Consider the following 19,662-nt stretch of genomic DNA (forward strand, 5'->3'; position numbering starts at 1 on the left):
CTGTTTCTTACAGGTAGAATATAAGTTCCACAGAGTTCAGACAATGTAACTGCTGTATCCCTGTTTCTGGGACAGAAACTCCTGTTTCTGGGACAGGTCCTGACAAAACACACTCAATAAATATTTGTTGAATGAATCTTTAAAATTTTAAAAATGTGTATCTGATAAAGAAACAATAAAGAAACACATCAGAACTGTAATAGTTGTTAAAATGACAAGATTATTCAGAGTTTTTTTTCTTTCTCCAATTTTGTAAATGAGTTTATATTGTATATTTTTAGATTATTTGAATGACTGTTTGGCTAAAACAAACTACTGAAGGATTTTAGACAGTATGTATTTCAAAATGACTTTTAAAGTATTTTTCATCTGAAGCCATTTTGGACAGATAGCTAGGCAGCTAGTAAGAATTAGTCACCTCTCAATTTTCTAAGATGTTACAGTAATAGTTCTTCTATCTAAATACACCTGTAGTTAAGCTACTACTGCACTGGTTTGGTAGTTAAGCAAGAATGAATTTAATCATAGAGCAGTGAGGCAGCTCTATAAGAGGAAGTAAAAGTGTGATTTGGTGACTGAGGAGTTCTCTTTTCCTCAATTAAGCAGATTTCTCTCCAGTAGGAACCTGAATCATTCAGGTTCTCAACATGACCAGACAATTAAAAGAGTTTAAGATGTAACAAGAGAAAAGTGATTTAGGATTACTCGAGCCTGAAAAGGACAGTTAACATGCAATAATTTGAAGACATTCAGGTTCTGCTCTAGAAATGAGAACATGTGACACTTATTTTCCATATTTTAAAAGTGTAATGTACTAGATAATGATTATAAGGATGAGCTTATGAGCTGTACTCATTTTATTACAAAATTTACCTAGTACATTTCTCTTGTGATGGGAGAGGATCCAACAGAACTAGGGAGAAGAGTAATGAAAAGGGGCTTAAGTTTCAAGGATTTGAGTGTAGATAAGGATCTAATTCAGTAAGAGCCTCTTTTTATAGGACATGGTGTAACATGTCCTTCCCCCCACATCTAGCCTCGGAGATTGTCCTGTGTACACATCTCATTTCACCTCCCACTGCGTTCAACCGTGATTTCCTTCCTTCTGTCTAAGTGCTTATCAGAATACACAGATTTATGCTCTTCTACTCTGCTGTGTCTGAAGGACACAGTCATTTCAGGTAAAGTTTTCTCTGCTGCCACTCACTTATATGTACCAAATATAAATCGGCTTTTTCCCAAAACAAAGCAGATGACTTAGAGCAAGTCACACTTGTCACTGTCAAAAAAAAGAGCTAAAGAATAAAATCACATTTTAAAAAGACTGTCCAAAAATGACAGATTTTTAAAAAAATGACAGATATTTTAGATTAATACCTAAAGTGTAAGAAAATGTGCTGTAAAATATGTTATGCAAAATGAATACCAAACTTAAATTTATCCACAACTTACATCAAGTGAAGATCACCTATTTAATGGTCATCTTTTCATCTTAACTCCACGTATTTGAGTACAAGGTTGAGTACTGTCACACTTATATTAATAACTAAAATTTATTTGGTGCTATGTGCCAGGTCCTATGTTTAAACACTTTATTATCTTTAATTTTTATAATAACCCTTTGAGGGTTTATTATTGTCTCAATTACAGATGAGAAAACAAAGACTTAAGAAGGTGAATTAACCTGCTTATGGTCACAAGCTAAGTAAATGGTGAAACCAGTCTTGACTTCAATTACACATGTTTAAACATCTACACTATGTTGTTTGTTACACACCTCTATGAGTGAATTAAGATTTATAGACAACTCAAGTGTAACTGTCCAAAACCAAACTATTCTTTTCTACACATCTACTCCTCCTCAAATGTTCCTTATTTTAGTAGATGCCTCTTACCTACTTTCAAGTTAGCCTTCATAGATTCCCTCTGTTCCTTACCTCTCATACCCTACCTGTAATCTCCTAAACCATCTAGAATCCATCTACTTCTTTCCATAGGCTCTGCCTCACAGGCAGGCCTGAATTATATAACAGGCTGAGGCACCAGAGTTTTCCTTCAAGATACACTCTAATGATAAATATAGCTGATTAAAATGGCAAAGGAACAGGTTCAAATTCCAAAAATGAGGCTTAATGCAAGCAACATTTGACATTTTAAAATTCCAACATCTGGAACAATCTTCTTCAGTTAACAATTCTTGTAACAGAATTTAACTGACTTTTCCAGTTTTTCATTCCATCCTTCTTCCCCACTTTAGTGATGCTTCTCTAGCAAAACCCTTCCCTTTTAAATACATTTACTTACCTGCCTATTTGAATGGTTTTGAAAATTGTCACCAACACAGAGCACTCACTTATATACTAATCATAAGTTAGATCCCTTTTCCTTCCAAAGGACATACCACAGCACGACAAAGAGAAAGGTAGCCCTTTTCTCATTTACTTTCTAAGGATTTTTATAAAATGTAAGCTCTTTGGCAAAACATGTAATAATAGGAGCACCTTTTTATAGGTACAGTGTTTTCTGTTTTTAAAGTACTTTCATACATATTATTTCATCCTTCAGCAGTCTTGTGAAGTAAGCTTTATAGTTATATTCTCAGATTAGAAAACTACCCAGAGATGTTGCCATTTTGCCTGGGTCACAAGGTTGTTATACAGTAGAGCCAAACGCTAAACAGAGACTCTCCATTCACTGCTCTTGCCACTATATATCACTATCTCTCTCTTTTTAAAATGTTTTGACACATAATAAGAATTGTCTTTGTAAATAAAATTTCATTTGTCTTTAAGGTATTTCAACTATTACTTAATCTATACTTAACTATAAATTATAAAAGAGGGAGTAAGACCTAACTGAAGGAGCACAGCAGCAATCATCAGCTTTATTGAGAATTTCTACGTAAAAACAAATGATCCAAAGAAGACTGCAAATACTTTTCTTATCAGAATCAAAAGTGAAAATCTACAGAAATCAAGTTAAATCTCTAACAAAAATTTTAACCACATTGTATATCGTTAATATAATAAATAACCCAGAAAATAAAGATAACTATGACACATAGAAATGAGCTGTAAAAAGCATGCACGGGAAGGACATGCTTTTATTTAGAACAGCATGCTTCAATTAAATTTGCAGGCAATTGAAGGAGAATGTAAAACTGATGTATAAATCTTACCTACTTTGCAATTAAATTAAATACACATTTACAGAAAGTCTTCTCTCCTTTTTGGGTCAGAACAAGCCAACAACAGCAAGTAGCCAGAAATTACAATTAATATAAAAGAAAAATTTAAGAGGAAATGGATTTGCTAGACTTATTATATTTTAAGTCTTAGCTTCAAGAAATGAGTGATTATTTGCAATGAAGTTGGCAAGACAGGAAATTGAGTTAAAATTTATCAATCTTTTAAATGGCTTTTCTAAGTACAACTTTTATTTTTTTAAAAAAGGGGGAAATTCCCCTTGGTATTATACCTCTTTGTAATGATATCTTTATTCCTACTGTTGACCTTCAATCTTCAGAGCTCAGAGAAATAGAAAAGTGGTTGGATTCACTAGTTCAAATTACTATATTTCCTTTATTAAGAGGAAAGTCGGGTAGTATAAATAATGAAAAGCCAAATAAGAGATCCAGGAAGAAATTAACTAAGAAGGCGACCAACTGTGTAGCTTATTCTTACCTTGGCTGTTTTTTTCACGGGTTGACATTTTTGCTGGTTGAGACAAAAATGACATATCTTACAATAAAAATTAGATCTTTTCTTAAATGACTATAACAACACACTTCTTTTTTATCACTGTGAGCTAATAAATAAAGTACACTGAATGAAAGTAAGTCAATGTTCTTATCAAAAGAAAAAATTTAACTGACGTAGAAATGATAAACATTTTTTAAAAAGGATTTTTAACTTACCTTGGTTGATGATGACATCTTTATGCCTACAAAAGGAATTCAAAGACATTTATTTTATAATTTTATTTGGCTGACCGTTATAATCACCTGAAGAAATTGCAAAAGATTCAATGTCTAGGCTACACCCCAGATAAATCTCCAGACGTGAAATTCAGGCATCAGTATTTTTTAAAGTTTCTCACTGGTCTAAACTACTAATATACTGTTTCATAAAAGAAGGAATATTCCATTAGGATCACTTAAACAATAAAAGCATAGAAAGAATTTATGAAAAATACTCAAATTTTACGAGATTATTGAAATATATTATGAGTTCAAAAGCATTAACAGGAAGACAGCCTTATTTAAAGACACAAAAGGAAAAATGCACTTAGAAGAAAAAAAGATATAAATACAGATTTTTAGAAATGATTCAAATGTGGCATATAATTGTACATGCAAACGTGATAGTCAAATAATTAATAATTTTCAGATATAACTTAAAGTATAATACTTACTTGTCTGCATTTTTTATAACTTTTGATATTAATTTTGATGTTGAAACTGCCCTCAGTAATTTATTACGGGTATCGTCTGAATTTTCCCATGAATTATGTGACTTTTCAGCTGTTGGTGGTCGTTTTATGCTGGAAGAAACATATTAGTTTCTTAGAAAAAAATTCTATGAGTAGCAATTGACAGTTTGACTAGAACATAAAAGCAGTAATTAACATTTTCTTAAAGCTAATCCAGAAAAGAGAAGGAAGGATTAGTTGAAAGGTTCTGTGCCTGGATGAGTCAAGGAGTTAAACAAGGCAATTACCAAGTCTGTTTTTTAATTTTCACTATTATTCATAAGATTCACTAGAACAAATATTACTTGATTTAAAAAAAAAAAAAAACCCATTTGCTTAAATCTGAATAATTACTATCTCTCAGAATTTATGAAATTGCGTGAATTTGTGAAAAAACCTATACTTATTCAAAATCATTACAAGGCTGCTATTTTCATTTTTTATGTCCTCATGTAATTAAATTATACATGGTACAAATGACAATTTCTAAATAATTGTGGGACTAAAAGTAAAACTCTTGTTTATATCTTTTAGAGTCAATTTTATCCATGAAGTAAAAACAATTTAACACAAGAATGTTATATTATCAAAACTGCTTCCACATATTCATAACTGAAATTTTTTCACTTATAAACGATTTTTTGGCTGCTCTGCTAACTGTCCTACAACTCATCCAGCCTTCAATACTTCTTGTAATAGTATATCCAAAGAGCAATTCAGAATGGCAAGCACATTTCCAAGAGACCTTAAGAAGCTGAAAAAAAGATCTGGGACAAAGAAGATGCCAAGTCAAATCAGAACCTTAAAGAGATTTGATTATAAAAAAAGCCACCTTTAACCACATACAATCCAAAGTTGCAAAACATTAATAAGCTATATCCAAGAAACACTCCACATCAGACCAGGCAAAAGAATTACAAACCATTTAGATAGCATAAGAATCTGCATGAGACACACAAAGCATTTTTAAAATGTTAAACATGCATCAATCAAGTGAAGGGTGTTGTGTTTTCCCAAATTTCCATTAGAGATTTGAGGCAAAATATTAAGCTAATCAAATAAAAATATATTATAAATCTTTTAGGAATGGATGTCATTTATTTTTATTAAAATCCTAGCCAGTTCTGGGAATGGTTTAATATTTTCCTAAGATTTCCAAGAGGAAGTATGATGATAAAATACATCTATACCTAATCATAAAGCCTGAATCAACATCCCTAAAGCAGGCAAATTTCATTAAGTTGGTCTAAATATTTAATTACAAGGCAGCTGTAGTGTTGAACTCCCAGCATGCAGGTTTAGATCCCCAATTTAGGCTCACACACATTGTTAGAATGTTTCTCCCTTCTCCCCTTCTCATAACTTTAAAATATTAATTCTTATAGACACAGAGAGAAGCCCTCAAGCAAGCCTTTAGCATAGAAAAGATTAGGTGAAATGAATTCAATTCTCTACTCAAGCAAGAACTTATCCTCCCAAAACCCAAAACTGAAACTGAGATGCAGTCACAATGAAGAGCCATTTGTTGAGAAGGGCCCTTGCAAGTTGAAGGTTGTAATGATGCCAAAATATGGTGAGGATAACAACATACGGCACTTTTCTATCCATGGCTATAAATTTATGCACAGTTATATATAAATTTTAAAATAGTCTATAATTTTACTATAAAAATGTTGTTTTGGTTTTAGAGTAGGTTACTTTTGCCTTCCTTTCATCAAATTGTTTATAACTTAATTTTTTTCCTCCAGTTTTAACTGATAAATTAGACCTCAAATTTTCATTCCCCAATGTGTTAACATACAGATTACAGCAACAAAGAAGTGGGGGAAAAAAAGCCACCAGGCTTTTCTCTTGGAATCCATGGGTAGCCATTTTTTTTCTCAAGTCACAGAATTTAGGTATCGTTACAACCATTCCCTAGCTCTGTACTTGGGGTCAGTTAAAACCTTTTGGTGGGAGTAGAATTCTTGCTTTCTTGAGTTTGTCTGTGTATTTGGAGAGGCTGTGAAGAGGGCTGGGGAGAAGGTGATGCTCGAATTTGTGGACTTTGATCATTAGAGTGAGAGTCCTCTTTTTTTTCTCTCTGTCCTTGTGGTTTTTCTTTCTTTTTTTCTGTACCACTGTAAAATAAAGTATAACATGGAACAACACATATTTAAACAAATAAAAAAGATATATCAAACGATGGAAAAAGTTACTATTATATAATTCAAAATCCTAAATCATACAGCTAATACAATTTATACTGCTTTCATTCAATAATAAAAATATTTCTTTAAAAAAAAATCTTCAGTAAAGATTAAAATCTTCAGCAAAGAACTTATTATAATTCTAAGGCAACATATCCTAGGAAGATTGCCCCTTTGGACCAAATTGGCCTCTAATGCATTTTGCCATCTTGGCAAATTTGGAAGGACAGTAGAAGCTCTCTTAACTGACTTCAATTTACCCAAATCAGAGCATTAGTGACACTTTACCTCTGTAAAGCATACTGATGCCCAAGGAACACTAAATGTTCATGTTTTGTAGGTTATTCTTTAACTCCTGTTTCTTCTGTATACTTCTGCTTCCGCCAGTTGAGTTTCACACTTACCAAGAGTCAACTGTGTTTTCTCCCCCGAACCTGTTTATGCCAGTTGTACTTGTTATTTTAATGATTAAGTTAATAAAATACAAAGAAAATTGACAAAATGTACATAGGAAAGAGAATGATAATTTCTATGTAAACTAAGCTGAATGCTTTGGAAAGACTCCATAAAAATGAGTTACTAAAAAAACTGCTGTTAAATTGTGTAGGTGACACAATTATAAAAGATTATGAAAAAAAATCACAGAAAGAGATGGGTTCTAATTCATATTGTTTTGCAAGTTGTAAATTTCTTACTCTGTCTTAAAGAATGAAACTAAAAATTATAAAAAATGATTTATGGGTGTATTTTATGCAAGACAGTCAACAAGCAATCTAATCAGAGATGCATACTTAGAAAGAAAGAAGGGGGAGACTCAGCCTTTCATTAAAAAATTGACAAATGAACATATGTGAACATATTTTAAGTTAAAATATTTAAGATATATATGTATTAATTCTTATGATTCCACACTTTGACTCTTGATTAATGAAGCATCTCCTATTCCTGATCACACTGGATAAGAATCCTTATATTGCACAAACACTTATGACAGTATTACAAAGCAGATGGAATCAATGATTCCAGGGTTGAAAAGGTATAAAACTATCAAATATCTACACTTCTTTTTTTTTTTTTTTTTAATTTGGTTGTGCCGGGTCTTAGTTGCGGCTGACAGGCTCCTTAGTTGCGGCTCGTGGGCTCCTTAGTTGTGGCATGCGAACCCTTAGTTGTGGCATGCGAACCCTTAGTTGCGCCATGCACGTGGGATCTAGTTCCCTGACCAGGGAACCGCACTGGGAATGCAGAGTCTTAACCACTGCGCCACCAGGGAAGTCCCTACACTTCTTAACCAAAGGACATTTTTTAATTTGACTATAAGGTACATAAGCTACAAAGAAGTATGTTTAAGAACATTCTAAACAAATATAAGTAGTACATACAATTTAATCACATGATAATAGTGAATAATCTTAAAATACAATTTTGACAGTAACATTTCTTAATATGATTCATTCTGATACCTTCTGACTTCAGACTGACTTTAGACTGTCTTGTTCATATTCAGTTTTTTAATTATGTGCTGAGAAATACAATTCTACCTGAAAAATATCAGATTAACTTTGCAACTTAAAACTGAGTTAGAAATTACTTCTTTCTTGTTGGTCTTCAAACTATCCTGAATGCATAGTATTAGGCCAGTAGTCTTATGTGGGCCCAGTAGATTTCTCTTCTGGGTTATTTAGAAGCAAAACACAAAGCCCCTGCATCATAAATTAACAAACTTATCTGGTTTTAGATTGTTGAGTCACTACTGTACATAATACTGACCACTGTACATAATACTGACCACTGCACATAACTGCAGCTATGTAAGAAAAATGGGCTGAATCCAAACAATTACTGGACACAAGGAAGTTTATTATTAAAAACTGTATTAAAATTTTCCACTACATGTTAGTTTTTCCATAATTTGTCCTTTTCTCCTGAAACTGCAGCAAAGGTAATAAATTTTGGCATGCTTTGGAGGAGAAAGTCTAGATTCTGTAACAACAATGACTTTAATGACTGAATTCTAGAAGGGGATTTTTAAGAGGCCTAAATATCTTGTCATTTCTTCACCATTCCTGTAGTCAAATGTCTGGTTAACATTTGTAAATACACACTGTTAAATAATTCAGTCACTGGCATTAGTTTATTGAGGCAACCATTTTCCATCAGCACATTTTAAATATTATTCTATTACTGAAAGTTTTTCTCCAATCATTCTTTGAAGAAAACAGCTATAAGATTATGTGGCTGATCTCTTATGGTCTCTCCAAACTCTATATGGAATAATTTGCTGGGTATTACACAAAAGCAGAAAAATCCAGTAAGCAATTTCATTGGAATACATTGAATTAACTAATTGATGAAAAGAACACAGAGAACGTAGTCCACTGAAACTTTTATATTACAATAGTTCCACTGCCCTCCTGCCCACCACCCCTAACATACACACACAAACACACAACACAGTAATATAACATTTTGAATTAAGCCTCAATTTTATAGTCATGATTAAAAAATAAAAGTTATAGCATTTAACCTCCCACTAATATACATATATACTGAAAATTCTACTCCTTTAAAAATGCTATATCAAATGTATCACTTGCCATGGAAAATTCACTTATATAATTACATTAAATATAGTGATGTTTATCGCATCAACAAATGCCTATTAAAAAGAAACAAAACCAAACCAGGAAATGAAACTGCTTGCTGTCTTTAGTAAGAACCAAAAGCTTCCTCACACTACTCCATAGGTGTGATGAATGTAAACTCAGCAAGTACAGGCTGGATATCTCTGCATTCAGAGACAAAGAATTCAAAGGACATGCTCACCTGAATTCCATACAGCTCTATTTCACATTCTTTTCAAAAGCAGACTGAGTTATCACATTCAATTTTGCAATGTTAGCTTTTTTTACAAATGCATACCTTTTAGCAGCAGATGAAAGAGTTTCTTTTCTTGCGATTGAAACAGAGCTGGTGTGACTTGGTTTTCTACTTGCACCACTCCCATTGGTTATACAGGACATGGAAATAGCTTCTCGAATGCCTGGCTGGCCTAGATATGGTTAAGAAAAAACTTTAAAAATCAAACTTCAAAATATTCCTCAAAGATTGGAGCTTAAAAAATTAAGTCCATTAGTGGTTAAGTCCATTAAGTCCGCTAGTAAGCAGACTGTCCCCCCCATATGCAGCATACAATATTATTATTTTTCAATAAGTGTTTATTGAGTATATAGATAAGAAAGGAATGAGCTCATTAAGATAAACATTTGTAAACTGAGACAATTCTATGTGGTATATATAAAGTTATAACTTATTTGGAAAAAGTAAATAAAAAGACAATGAAATACTTATTTCCTCTATAGAATAATGAACTTTGCTGACTTGTACACCCAACTTTAATTAGCTACATCTCCAGTATGGTCTATAGTTCAAAAGGAAATGAATAAGATCTAGAGGTCTCAGAGGAATCCATCACGCAGCATACAATATTACTGTCTGAAGATTTAATCTCATCAAAATAGATCTATAGAAAAGCCATGCTAAATTAAATTGCTAAATAGCAACTAGAGTCATTCTCTAGCTAAACGGTTTGCTATTCACACATAGCAGCTTTAAAGTGCATGATTCAAAGCTATGCCTCAAGTAAACCACAACTCCCCACATATCAACAATTTTCAGAAATAGCTCAGGTTCTGTTTAAATTTAATTAGAAATCCTAGAAATCATAAATGTTGAATCTTAGAATATTGTTCCATATAAATAAAGCATAATTATATAAAATAACCTGTTATCTTAATTTATACAGTAGAAGGTTTGGAACATTTATTCCAGTACTCCAATAATCCATGTGACGGATATGCTGCTATGGTCAGGAAGACTCACAGTCACAAGATAAAACAGCCACATCTACTAAGGGGCAAGTTTATCTAAAAATTTGGGAATAAAGAATAATTTTGAATTTTTGGACTCAGTTTTCTCACATGCACACAAGAAAACCTAACTTTTACATCTGGCTTTCATGTTTCTTTGTTTGCTTTACTTCATAAAAGTACAGAAAGCAAAAACATTTATGTATAGAGCCTAAAATATTTTGCACCCTAGAATGTTACATATATGATAGTATAGCACTGCATTTCTGACAATAATATGCTGTTGGGAGCCACTTATATCATAATCATCTAAAGTGCTTCTTTAATATTGAGATTCCTAGACCCTTCCTCAGACAGAATGAATCAGAAGAGAGGAAGGAAGAGACCTACTATATTTATTTTTCAAACTTCCTAGGAAATTTTTCACAAACAATAAGGTACAATAACCCCTAAATTACGCTAATATCACTGGTCATCAGATGTAGTGCTAGTCTGCCAAATAGGTGACTTCTTGTTATATTGACTCTTTTTACTCTGGTAAAATACTCATAAAATTTACCTTTTTTTTTTTTTAATTATTAGCACCTTTAATTATTATTTATTTATTTAGGCTGTGTTGGGTCTTCGTTTCTGTGCGAGGGCTTTCTCTAGTTGCGGCAAGCGGCGGCCACTCTTCATCGCGGTGCGCGGGCCTCTCACTATCGCGGCCTCTCTTGTTGCGGAGCACAGGCTCCAGACACGCAGGCTCAGTGGTTGTGGCGCACGGGCCCAGTTGCTCCGCGGCATGTGGGATCTTCCCAGACCAGGGCTCGAACCCGTGTCCCCTGCATTGGCAGGCAGATTCTCAACCACTGCGCCACCAGGAAAGCCCTACCATTTTAACCATTTAAAAATGTGCAACTCCGTGGCATTTAGTATATTCACAACGTTAGGCAACCACCACCACTGCCCAGGTCTTTATTGCTAGCTTTGGCTTTTTTTTTTTTTTTTTTCCTATTTCCTTAAGATTAAATTTATGTTATTGATTTGAGATCTTTCTTCTTTTTTAATGCAGGCATTTACAGCTATACATTTTCCTCTGAGCACCGCTTTTGCTGTATCAACAGCTGATTTCTGAAATATAATTTTTAAAACATTTTGTTACACAAAAAACCCATTAGCCACTATATTAAAAACATATATAATCTAAAGCCCACTGCCCATGCTCTCTTCCAATGTTCCAAACTTCATCTCAAAAAAAGAGATCAATTATACCCATTAGGATGGCTATTATGAAAACAAACATATAGCACAGGTAGCTCAGCTCGGTGCTCTGTGAGGACCCAGATGGGTGGGATGGGTCGAGGGGGTGGGAGGGAGGTCCGAGAGGCGATATATGTATATATACAGCTGATTCACTTCGTTGTACAGCAGAAACTAACACAACATTGTAAAGCAACTATACTCCAATAAAAAAAACAAACAAAAATAACAAGTGTTAGCAAGGATGTGTAGAAATTGGAATCCTTGTGTATTCCTGGTAGGAATGTAAAATGGTACACGTGGTGTAGAAAACAGTATTCGCTGTTTCTCAAAAAATTAAACATGGAAGTACCTTTTGATCTGGCAATTCCAATTCTAGGTATATACAACCCAAAAAATTGAAAGCAGGGAGTCAAGCAGATATCTGTATACTCATATTCATAGCAGCATTATTCACGATAGCCAAAAGGTGGAAACCACCCAAATGTCCATTGACAAACGAATGGTACATATATACAATGGAATATTACTCAGCTTAAAAAAGGAATGAAATTGTGAAACATGCTACAACACGGATGAACCTTGAAGACATTATTCTTAGTGAAATAAGCCAGATGAGAAGAAAAGGGCAAATATTATATGATTTCAATTACTTAAGGTACCTAGAGTAGTCAAATTCATACAAACAGAAAACAGAATGGCAGTTGCTAGGGGCAGGGGTCAGGGGGGTGGGGCAAGGGAGAGGATTGGATGGATACACACTTTCAGTTTGGAAACATGAAAGAGTTCTAGAGATGGATGGTGGCGATGGTTGCACAACAATGCGAATGTGTTTAATGCCACTGAACTGTACACCTAAAAATGGTTAAAGGGGTAAATTTTATGTTCTGTATGTTTTACCACTATAAAAAATGTTAAAAAAAATCAACATATCACCAATGTTTCTAAGTCCTACAGTTTACTGTTGAAGTCTTCAAAGGCTTTCAAGGTATCCCGTGAAACTACCATTCATCTTCACAGGATTAGATGGCAGTGTTATGCCTCACAGTTTTGATCAGTCTCAGGAGGCCCTCTATTCTCTATTCTAGGCTCATCCTAAATACTTACTCAAAAAAAGACAAGGGCTTCCTTGGTGGCGCAGTGGTTGAGAATCTGCCTGCCAATGCAGGGGACATGGGTTCGAGCCCTGGTCTGGGAAGATCCCACATGCCACGGAGCAACTGGGCCCGTGCGCCACAACCACTGAGCCTGCGCGTCTGGAGCCTGTGCTCCGCAACAAGAGAGGCCGCAATAGTGAGAGGCCCGCGCACCGCGATGAAGAGTGGCCGCCGCTTGCCGCAACTAGAGAAAGCCCTCGCAAAGAAACGAAGACCCGACACAGCCAAAAATAAAAAATAAATTTAAAGAAAAAAAAAAAAATCTCCCCAACTACTTTGTTATAAACCAGAAACTAACACACCATTGTAAAGCAATTATACTCCAATAAAAACGTTAAAAATAAATAAAATAAAATAAAATAAAATCTCCCCAACCTAAAAAAAAAAAAAAAAAAGAGACAAGATATCTTTTGATGTCTTGGCCATTTCAAGGCCTATATATAATGGCTTCCTTTTTATTATTCAATATAAAGGTTTCCAACTACTGAGCCAGTTACAAAATTTACTCTATAGAGTAGTAACAATTAAAAAAATTGAAATGTTTGTGCAATTATCTAGTTATTTTATTATCTTTATTATGTAAAATAAATGGAAAAATAGAAAAATGAAGATGCTGATGTGAATAAAAAGGTAGGTCTCAAAACATAATATATGATTGAAAATTATCAAGTACTATATGTTGAAAACGACAAACCTTTAGCCAAAACTGAATTCTCATTGAATTTGGTTGACTGTATAGACACTTGTGAAAGAAAACAAAATTAAAAACAGCACTGAAGAAATTCTGGAGCTACACCACAGACAGAAGTACAAATAATTTTATTATATTTTATTTTCTTTATCAGAACCCCCCCGAACATACACACATGATGTAAGCCTTTCAGGAATGAATTATGCTTTAATGTTCTCTTTCTGAAGAACTGGAGTGTAGCAGTGAGATAGGCTGTGGATCAACAGTTACTTCTGAATTTTCTGTTTTAAATTATTTTAGATCCTCTCTTATAAACAAATATGTAAATAGAGAAAAGTTACTTCATGTTCTTTTACTTCAAGGAGAAAGAAGAGCTTATATTTCATACACACCAAGCTAGCAATTGTCTCCAACAGAAAAACAAACACGTTCTCCCAGTTAGTATAAATGGGATACTCTCTTCAGTTTCTAAATATTCTGATTATGGTCACAATTTGCATGAGGAGTAATAAGTCCTCTGTAACTCATTTAGAATTTAATAACCTGTAGGTATTCTATCTGCTAAACACCAGCAAGATTATTGGCATTGTTCAACATATATATACATAATTCTGTATATATGTATAATTTATAAATACATACAGTTGTCCCTCGGCATCCATGGGGGATTGGTTCCAGGACACCCCCCTCCCACATGGATACTAAAATCCACAGATGCTCAAGTCGTGGGCCAACTATACTATGCCACTTTATATCAGGGACTTGAGCATCCTAGGATTTTGAGCATCCGCCCTCAGGGGTCCTGGAACCAATACCCTGTGGACCCTAATGGTGACTGTACACTCAAAATAACTCCTCGATTCTGTATTCCCCCTAATCATCCCACCCCTGACATATGCACCCACCCACCCCCATTCCAAGTCTAATACAGTATTTGGAAAAGAGTCAGTGGTCTACACTTTCCTATCTGTACCTCAACCTTCTGCAATCTGGTTATCATCTAACCACTTCACAGAAACTTTTCTTGCCAAGATCATCAATGACTTTTTTCCCACTAAATTCAATGGGTATTTTTCAGTCCTTATCTTGCTCAACTTCTCTTCAGCATCTAATATTGCTGACTATTCAGGCAAGGACAGAATTTAGGTAAGGACAATGTCCTTAGTTTCTAGGACACTGCCCTTGCCTGAATTTCTTCTTAGCTCTGACCATTTCTTCTCTCATTTGCTGGATATTCTTTTCTTGCTCAGATTTTATATCTTGACTCTTCAGTTATCTTGTTACCATCATACCCTTCTCATAATTTTTTATATCTAACTGCTACTGAACATCTCCCCATCAATGTATGTGTCCCTTCTCCCACCAAACAAAACAAAAACTGGTACTGTGATATACTTTATTCATGGTGAAAGATGTTACCACCCATTCACTGTACGAACCAGAAAACAAGAAATCAAGTTTGATTCCTCCATTTCCTTACTGCCAACATTCAGTGGGTGACTAAGTGCTCTGTTGCATCTGTAACTCTTTAAAAAAATATTCCCCCCAGTTCTGCTGAGATAAAACCGACATACAGGGGCTTCCCTTGTGGCCCAGTGGTTAGGAATCTGCCTGCCAATGCAGGGGACGTGGGTTCAAGCCTTGGTCTGGGAAGATCCCACATGCTGTGGAGCAACTGGGCCCGTGCACCACGACTACTGAGCCCGCGTGCCTAGAGCCCATGCTCCGCAGCACGAGAAGCCACTGCGATGAGAAGCCCGCGCACCGCACCAAAGATCCAATGCAGCCAAAAATAAATAAATAAAATAAATAAATTTAAAAATAAAGAAAAGGCACAGGTAATCCCACAGTACAAATAGGTTGAGGTTTAAATAAAAAAGAAAAAAAAGAAAAAAAGAAAAAAAAAACCGACAAAAAGTTGCACATACATAAAGTGTACAATTTACTAAGTTTTGACATACATATATGCCTGTGAAACAATCACCACAATCAGGATAGTGAACATGGCCATAAGTCTCTAAAGTTTCCTTGAGCCCCTCTGTAATCCATCTCTCCCTCCCTCACTCTTGTCCCCAGGCAATCACTGATCTACTTCCTATCACTATAGTTTGCATTTTCTAAAATTTTATATAAATGGAATAATACAGTATATATAGAGATAGATATATTTGTCTTTATTTGTTTATTTATAGCTGTGTTGGGTCTTGGTGGCTGCACGCAGGCTTTCTCTAGTCCCAGCAAGCGGGGGCTACACTTTATTGCGGTGCACGGGCTTCTCATTGCGGTGGCTTCAGTAGTTGTGGCGCATGGGCTTAGCTGCTCCACCTCACGTGGGATCTTCCCGGACCAGGGATTGAACCTGTGTCCCCTGCATTGGCAGGCAGATTCTTAACCACTGCGCTACCAGGGAAGTCCCCAATTTGCATTTTCTTAATTCTAAAGGTGTTAAATACCTTTTAATGTACTTATTTGACTTCCACAAATATATTTTTTGGTGAATTGTCTATTCAAATCTTTTGCCTTTTTAAAAATGGGTTGTCTTCTTTTTTATTTTTAAATTTTTTTAGCTGCGCTGCATGGCTTGCGGGATCTTAGTTCCCCGACCAGGGATCGAACCCGGGCCTCTGCAGTGAAAGCACTGAGTCCCAACCTCTGGACCACCAGGGAATTCCCAAATGGGTTGTCTTCTTAATAACTGACTTTTAAGATTTTTTAATATATTCTAGTTAAACTCCTTTGACAAATATATGTTTGGCAAATACTGTCTACCATTATATAGCTAGCCCTTTTATTTTCAAGATAATCTTTGGAAGAATAGATTTTAAGATTTTGAGCAAGTTTAGTTAATTGATTTTTCTCTTATTATTTGTTATTTGTTTGTGTCCTATTTAAGACATCTTTGCCAAACTCAAGGACACTAAGATTTTCTCCTATATGTATTTTCTTACAGAATTTTTAATGCTTTTTTAAAAATAAATTTATTTATTTTTTTTGGCTGCGTTGGGTCTTCGTTGCTGCGCGCGTGCTTTCTCTAGCTGCGACGAGTGGGGGCTACTCTTTGTTGCGGTGTGCGGGCTTCTCAAGGTGGTGGCTTCTCTTGTTGCGGAGCACGGGCACTAGGCACGCGGGCTTCAGTAGTTGTGGCACGCAGGCTCAATAGTTGTGGCTCACGGGCTCTAGAGCACAGGCTCAGTAGTTGTGGTGCACGGGCTTAGTTGCTCCGCGGCATGCGGGATCTTCCCGGACCAGGGATCAAACCCACGTCCCCTGCATTGGCAGATGGATTCTTAACCACTGTGCCACCAGGGAAGTGCAATTTTTAATGGTTTTAGTCCTCACATTGAGGTCTACGATCCATTTTGACTTAACCGTTTATAATTATCTGTAATCTACCTGGAAACCTTACCTGTTTTGTGATCCTTGCATATATCCCCATGCTTAGCACTGTGCTTGAATCCTAGAAAGCACTTCATCAGTATCTAAATGACTAAATGAATGCATCTTTGCCACTACTGCCTCAAATTTCTCTTCCAGATTATGTTCAGTTTCTCTATTCTCCCTTCTAGCAGTACTATTACCTTGCTCTTAATGCATTCTGTACACCATGCCAGAATATCTTTCTAAAACAAGCTGTATTATCTTTGAATTAATATGCCATCAATTGTAATATGTACCATTATCACGAACAGCACTAGAAAGAAGTATCACTTATGAGAACTGTAAGACACAATCAACAGTAAGATGCACTGTAATTCCAGAGATGTTAAAATGCAAGAAATACAGCCATCTTAAAATTAATGGATTACTGTAACTCTACCTGTCATTCTTCAACTTAAAATCCTTTAATGGATCTCCAGTCCCCTCAGGATAAAAACTAAATTCCTTAGCAAGGCATAAGAAAACCTTTCACTATGGGTCCTCTCCACCAGTTGAGGCTCATTGTTTGACACTCCCAACCTCACACCTCATGCTTCAGTTTATTCTGAACTCCTAAACTAAGTACTTTTACTCCCCTGTGCTCTGCACCTGGATGGTCCTTCTCTCTGGTATATGCTAGTCACCCCTGCTTGCCTAAATTAACATATATTCATCATCCATCTACCTATCAAATATTTACTCAGGGCCTATTATTATCCTAGCCTTTTGTTTTCAAGAGAATATAAGGGAACCAGGGCATCAAGGAATTAAAATCTTGCAAGAGAATCACACTAGCAATGAAAACATGTAAGTACAATAACAAAGTGACCATAAAAGTACAAAGACACATAATTCTGTAAGGATGATTAGAGACACAGAGCTCAAGAAAGCCTTCCTAGAAAAAAATGCAGAACAAAGTCTTAAGGAATAAGTAAGAGATAGCCAGGTAAAAGGGAGGTGATGAAATACTGGGATCTTATTCCAGTGTGTGTAAAGGAACAGAAAGAAGGTAACAGCAAAGTGGGGTATGTAAGTGTGTATGGCATGGGGGCGGGGTAGACAAAAAGCTCTTTATGTGGTGAGAACGTAGAACAAGAAAGGGCAGAGTCCAGATGGTAGAGGAAAGTCCAGATGGTAGAGGTAAGCAGGAGTTAGATCATGGAGATTTTATCTATAGGAAATAGAGACCACCAAAGGGTTTTAAGCTGAAAAAAAGACTTCAGTTTACATTTAGAGAAATCCTAGTGGCTATGTGAAGAGCAGATTTCAGGGCAGTGGTCTAAGCATAGCACGATGGGTACCTGAAACAAGAGCTAGGTAGCACAAATGGAAAGTAGGGGGCAGTTTTAAGAAATATTTAGGTCTTAAAAGATGATTTCAGTTTGGGGAAATTTTACATTTATGAATTCTGAGGGACATACAAGCAGTACAATCTAATAAGTAGAAAGATAATTCTTAAGTGCTCAAGTCTAGAAAATAGATTAACAATTTGGGAACTGGCACCAATAAGTGGATGTTAAGACCATGAAGGAAGATGAACGCTGATTTCATCTCCTGCAAGGAACCTTCAACTCCAGTTTCAGTTAGGAGCTCCCACAACACCCTAAATTTACTTTTTTAATACCAAGTATTATATAGTTTTATAATTACTGACTTAGCTGTCTTCTCACTTTACCTAAGGCCCTGTGGAGGCAAAAGTCAGTATCTTTTATTTCTTTAATCTCCAGCACCTAAAACAGTGCCTAGTGCACGAAAAGATGAAGGAAAGAGACAACTGTCAATACAGTAAGTGGTGTGAAGTAATATTAATTATCAAGCACTTGCTGAGTGCTAAGCATTGTTATCCTAAGTACTTTATAATTAAGTCCTTTAATCTTCACTATAATCCTGAAAGGGATTTACTATTATCATTCCAGTTTTGCTGATGAAAAAAACTGAAGCCTAGAGAGATTATTAACATGCTCAAGGTTATACTGTAATAGGTAGTGAAATCAAGATTTGAGTCCAGGAAGAAGGAATGGTAAGTAAGTGGAAAGAAATAATTCTGCCTTGTGGAGAGTGACATTTTGAGCTTTGCCGGGATAACAGATAGGAATTCACCAGATGGAGTAGGAGGAAAGCAAATTCTAAGCAGAGAACAGTACTAAATCATCAAGGTCCCCAGATATTTACATAAATAGCAAGAAAAGACCAAAATAAGATTTTCATGGTCATTTTCCATCCTACAGTTTAATTTCAGATAACTCTCAGTACTGGGAATCCTTAGTATTTGGATAAAAGAGTGAATAAGGAGTGAATGATCTCCCAAGGTAGAGGCAATGAGTTAAGTAAAGCAGGTGCAGAAAACAAAAAGGAACGTGGGTGAATGATTGTTTGTCACCTGAGAAGTCTAAAGTATATTCTTTGAAATTTAGAATATTAGGAACCTAACTGGAAGAAAGGAGCATAAAAATGATTATTGCAGTACACAAATTTATAACTAGAATGCATCATTAGCTATATACATCACATGTATGTATGTTTGTACATATACATCCCTCTCCCCCAAGCCTTGGACATTATAAAGTCTGAGCCACAACGCTCTCAAAGATTAGCCTGCAAGACTGGAAGTAACAGTGACCTCTAGT

General features: G+C 35.3%; 1 protein-coding gene across 8 annotated transcripts in view; it reads right to left on the minus strand.

Moving 5' to 3' along the window:
• Nucleotides 1-19,662, minus strand: part of EML4 (EMAP like 4) — a 159,110-nt gene that overhangs the window by 60,725 nt on the left and 78,723 nt on the right. For 6 of the 8 annotated variants that reach the window (XR_014254270.1, XM_082427670.1, XM_082427674.1 and 3 more), the window contains exons 3-7: nucleotides 9,582-9,711; nucleotides 6,417-6,590; nucleotides 4,414-4,542; nucleotides 3,917-3,942; nucleotides 3,684-3,716 (exon numbers count right to left, since the gene is read on the minus strand). Coding sequence is in view for 7 of the 8 variants with exons in the window: in XM_082427670.1 (XP_082283796.1) it covers nucleotides 3,684-3,716; nucleotides 3,917-3,942; nucleotides 4,414-4,542; nucleotides 6,417-6,590; nucleotides 9,582-9,711 (492 nt within the window). In the remaining variant the exon portion in view is untranslated. The remainder of the gene's footprint in view (nucleotides 1-3,683; nucleotides 3,717-3,916; nucleotides 3,943-4,413; nucleotides 4,543-6,416; nucleotides 6,591-9,581; nucleotides 9,712-19,662) is intronic. The other 2 variants (XM_082427673.1, XM_082427671.1) reach the window with 1 other exon arrangement.

Source organism: Balaenoptera physalus (assembly GCF_965194825.1).
Source record: "Balaenoptera physalus genome assembly, chromosome: 15".
Taxonomy (NCBI): domain Eukaryota; kingdom Metazoa; phylum Chordata; class Mammalia; order Artiodactyla; family Balaenopteridae; genus Balaenoptera; species Balaenoptera physalus.